The 3,629-nt window shown below is 59.3% G+C and overlaps 2 protein-coding genes across 2 annotated transcripts in view; both read right to left on the bottom strand.

Moving 5' to 3' along the window:
* Positions 1 to 2,142, bottom strand: part of SCARF1 (scavenger receptor class F member 1) — a 10,289-nt gene extending 8,147 nt beyond the window's left edge. Inside the window, exons 1-4 of the mRNA XM_006768129.2 lie at positions 1,702 to 2,142; positions 1,321 to 1,382; positions 982 to 1,083; positions 6 to 75 (exon numbers count right to left, since the gene is read on the bottom strand). Coding sequence (XP_006768192.1) covers positions 6 to 75; positions 982 to 1,083; positions 1,321 to 1,382; positions 1,702 to 1,928 — 461 coding nt within the window. The 5' untranslated portion in view covers positions 1,929 to 2,142. The remainder of the gene's footprint in view (positions 1 to 5; positions 76 to 981; positions 1,084 to 1,320; positions 1,383 to 1,701) is intronic.
* Positions 2,143 to 2,230: 88 nt separating this feature from the next.
* The window catches only part of RILP (Rab interacting lysosomal protein), a 4,705-nt gene continuing 3,306 nt past the window's right edge, over positions 2,231 to 3,629 (bottom strand). Inside the window, exons 6-7 of the mRNA XM_006768130.2 lie at positions 2,965 to 3,048; positions 2,231 to 2,711 (exon numbers count right to left, since the gene is read on the bottom strand). Coding sequence (XP_006768193.2) covers positions 2,588 to 2,711; positions 2,965 to 3,048 — 208 coding nt within the window. The 3' untranslated portion in view covers positions 2,231 to 2,587. The remainder of the gene's footprint in view (positions 2,712 to 2,964; positions 3,049 to 3,629) is intronic.

Raw genomic sequence — 3,629 nt, forward strand, 5'->3', positions numbered from 1 at the left:
CGGGCTCGCACTGGCCATGGGGGTGGCAGGCACAGCTCTCCCGGCAGTCGGGGCCCCAGTACTGGCCCGGGCAGCCTTGGGGCAGGAAAGGGAAGGTGGGGAGAGACGGAAGGGGTCAGCGGGCTCAGGCCTCGGACAAACGCAGGCTCTGGACCCCCTCCCAGAACAAAGGAGGGGGCTGGGCCCATCCTCCAAGAGCCAGGAACAGACCCTTGGAACTTGTGGCATCATATCCTCCTGGGGCAAAGCTCACTTCCTGCCCCGGACTCTGAACTACAAAACTTCTTAGCGGTGACCCAGCCTCCCATGTCACATTCTAGGACACACTTAGAGATCCTGGGAGGGAAAGGGGCTTTGCTCACAGCACACAGAAGTGTGTGGGGGGGAGGGCGCGGGGGTGGGGCGGGGGCGGAGACTTCATCCATGCCCCCTCCTCCCTCCCATCGGGTCCTCCACTGGGCTGACAGCTGGGCCTCGCAGGCCTGGGTGCTGCCATCAGGGTCGCAGGAGAAGCCCGTTTCCTCCCGTGTCTCCTCTCCATCCTGATTCCTGAATCCTGATGGCTGCCCCTGGCTGTCCTGTTCCCATCCATGCCCTTCTTTTCTGCCAGGAGGACAGACATCCTGGCCAGGGCCCTCCTTCCACCCTCCATGCATGTGCAGGTATACAGTACGTGGGGGAGACTGAGAATGCATCCATCTTGCAATGAACGGAACCACCAGTACCCTTTCTGAGTTGAAAGGTGAAGGGCCCAGAACTGCAGCTGTGAGCAGGTAGGGCTCTGTGGATCTGGGCAAAACCCAGATGACTCAGGGCATCTCCCAGGAGCGTCACTTCCTGTCCCTGGGCCTCAATTTCCTCAGTGAAGACTGGAGAGGTTCTGGCCCTGCTGCTCCAAGATGTCCGTCCTACCTGCTTTGTCTCCTCGCTCTCCTAGTTCTGCCCAGCAAGGTCATCCCCCAGGCGTGACTTAGGACTCACGGGAGTTGCACTGGGCCCCGAAGAAGCCAGGTTTGCATCGACAGAGGCCTGGCTTCACGCATACTTCGTCTTCCCGGCAGGCATCGGGTCCCTCACAGATGGCTGAAAAACACCCACGAGGTCAGAAGGACTGGGGCTTGACCAGGGGACACTCAGCCCCCTCACTGGCTCCCAGTTCCCTGACCCTCAAGAGCTGCTCCCTCAGGGTTGGGTGTGTGTGTCCTAGGACGGACGCCAGCTCCAGGGCTCAGGAGGGGAAATCGGCCCCCAGAAGGGTAGGAAGGTCACTGAGCTGTGTCCTCCCTTCTCTTGGGGTGGGGGTTGGTCCTGGCTACTCACCAATGGTGCATTCTCGATCCTTCTGCCTCCAGCCTGGGCAGCACTGGAGCTCAGCAGAGGGGCTGCGGGGCAGAGAGGGGTCAGCCGGAGGGAGGTTAGGAAGGGTGGTGGCCTGGTTTCAAAGGTGGATCACTGCCTCTGGCTGACATGTGGGAGCTGCCTCAGCCCCATCAGGCAGGCCTGGCCGAGTCACAGCCCACTGACCCCAACCCCTTCCCTCTCCTCCTCTGGCCTTCCCACCATCTGTCCTGAAGATCCACCACCCTCCAGGCTGTCCCCAAGCCTCCCTCCCTTCAGCCCCATGATCTCTTCCCTCACTACCCGCCCCAAGCCTCAGCACCAGTTCAGCCACCGCCCCCATCAGCCTCCCACAAGAGCCACCTGTTGTCCACGCAGACATGCCGCCCATTAGGGTCCAGCTCAGACCCCTGGGTCCTCTGAGTCCAGAGCAGTAGCAGTGGGAGCAGCAGCCGCAGGCCCATGGCGGTCAGTGCAGTGAGAGGGTTTGAGTGAGCCTGGCCCCCACAGCCCCAACCCCCTCCCTGTTTCCTCCCAAGGCTTTTCCTGAGGAAACCAGGCCTAGGGGGTGGTGGTGGGCGGGCTGCCATGAGGCACCTCCCTGAGGGTGGGCAGGCCCAATCACTAGTGCCGAGTGGGGCCTGAAGGGGCTGGTTTCAGTCTGGAGGGGGCAGGAAGATGAAACTGGAAGTCCTGGGGTATTGGGAACAGGCGAGGGAGTGGGGTGAGGGGGGAGCCAGAGTTTTCCATTAGGTCATACTTCCCAGCTGGGAGAAGCCTCCCCACCCACTGACGACCGGGGAAACCCTGTGAGACAACCTCAGCCTGCCTTCACCCCTGGCAAAGCAGGGCGGGAAGGGGGGCTGACCACAGACAGACAGACGGGGAACAGTTTGTGGGTATCACGGGCAGTTCCTTTATTACATTAGCTTAGGCCATCTGTGCAAATCTCTGGGAGGTAGGTAGTCAGCTCTCCATTTCACGGATGGGGAAACTGAGGCTCAGAGAGGAAGCACTTTTATCTGACCCCGGAGGCTTCACTCGGAGATCTAGGGAAGGAAGGTAGGCTGGACTCCCAGTCGTGCCCTGGCTCAGGCCAAGACTGGGAAAGAGCCTGGGAGGGCTGGGCAGGAGGGAGCCCTGTCCTCATTTGAGGTCACATCCACCCACAGTCAGACTCCAAGGTCAGGCGCCTGGGGCACCTGAGACCCCGAGACAAAGATGTTCATCGAGAGCAAAGCAGGGCCGGTCAGGGGCTGCCCACAGGCTCCACGTGGGATTGCTGAGGGGCCTCCTCTTCTCGCTCGCTGGCAGCTGTGCTGCTGGTCTTGGCTTCAAGGGCTTCTGCTTCACCTCGATAACACTGGCCAAAGCTGCGGGGAGAACCCAGAGGTACTTTGAGCCTGGATGCCAGAGAGATCAAGGATGTGGGCTGAGGACGGGGACGGTGAGAACGGGGGATATAATAAGAAGAAAGGGCAGCAGGAGATGAAAGGGACAGGGTCAGAGAAGCAGGAAGGGAGAGGCGCGCTTAGAGCTCAGGACAGCAGGGTGGGCATCGGGGGAGTAGGAAAGGGGATGCTGAAAAGAACCAAGGTGGGGCCTCTTCCTCTCCCCGCAACATACAAACTCTGTATTCTGGAGTCAGGGGGTGGGGGGTGGTCTTCCTTATCGCTGGAGAGCAGGAGCCATGAGCCATCCTCATCGTCACTGAGGCAGAGGAGAGAGGAAAGAGGTGAGGGTCATTTATCAATGCCAGGAGGGACAATGGGAGTGCAGCTATGGTCAGCCTTCTGTGTGGCCCCCAGGAGCAAGCAGGGGAAAACAGGGTGACAACAGGGCCCCCAAAGCTGGAGAGGAGACACTGGGGAGATGAAGGACATCTTGAAACTTTTATTTTATAGGCAGATGGACAGCAGACCTCTGACAAGGCTGCAGCTATAGTCTTTATTTTTTACTTACTAGATTACTGATTTATTATAAAAGGTTATAACTCAGTAATAGCCAGATGGAAGAAGCATCTTTCCACCCTGCTGTCCTGAGCTCTTAAGTGCACCCAGAGCTCTCAGGACCAAGGTATGGGGAAAGGGCACAGGGCTGCCGTGCCCTCTGCAGGCCCACCATGAGTCCTGCATCTCCATGTGTCCACCAGCCCAGAAGCTCTTTGAACCCAGGACTTTTGGCTTTCTATGAAGGTCTCCACAGCTACCGTCTCACTCCTCTGAGAACCAGCAGATGCAGCCAGGACAGGGACCCGAAGAATGAATGTGGAGAAACAGCATTAGCAGGGT

The sequence above is a fragment of the Myotis davidii genome, unplaced genomic scaffold (assembly GCF_000327345.1).
Source record: "Myotis davidii unplaced genomic scaffold, ASM32734v1 scaffold363, whole genome shotgun sequence".
In the NCBI taxonomy this organism is placed as follows: Eukaryota; Metazoa; Chordata; class Mammalia; order Chiroptera; family Vespertilionidae; genus Myotis; species Myotis davidii.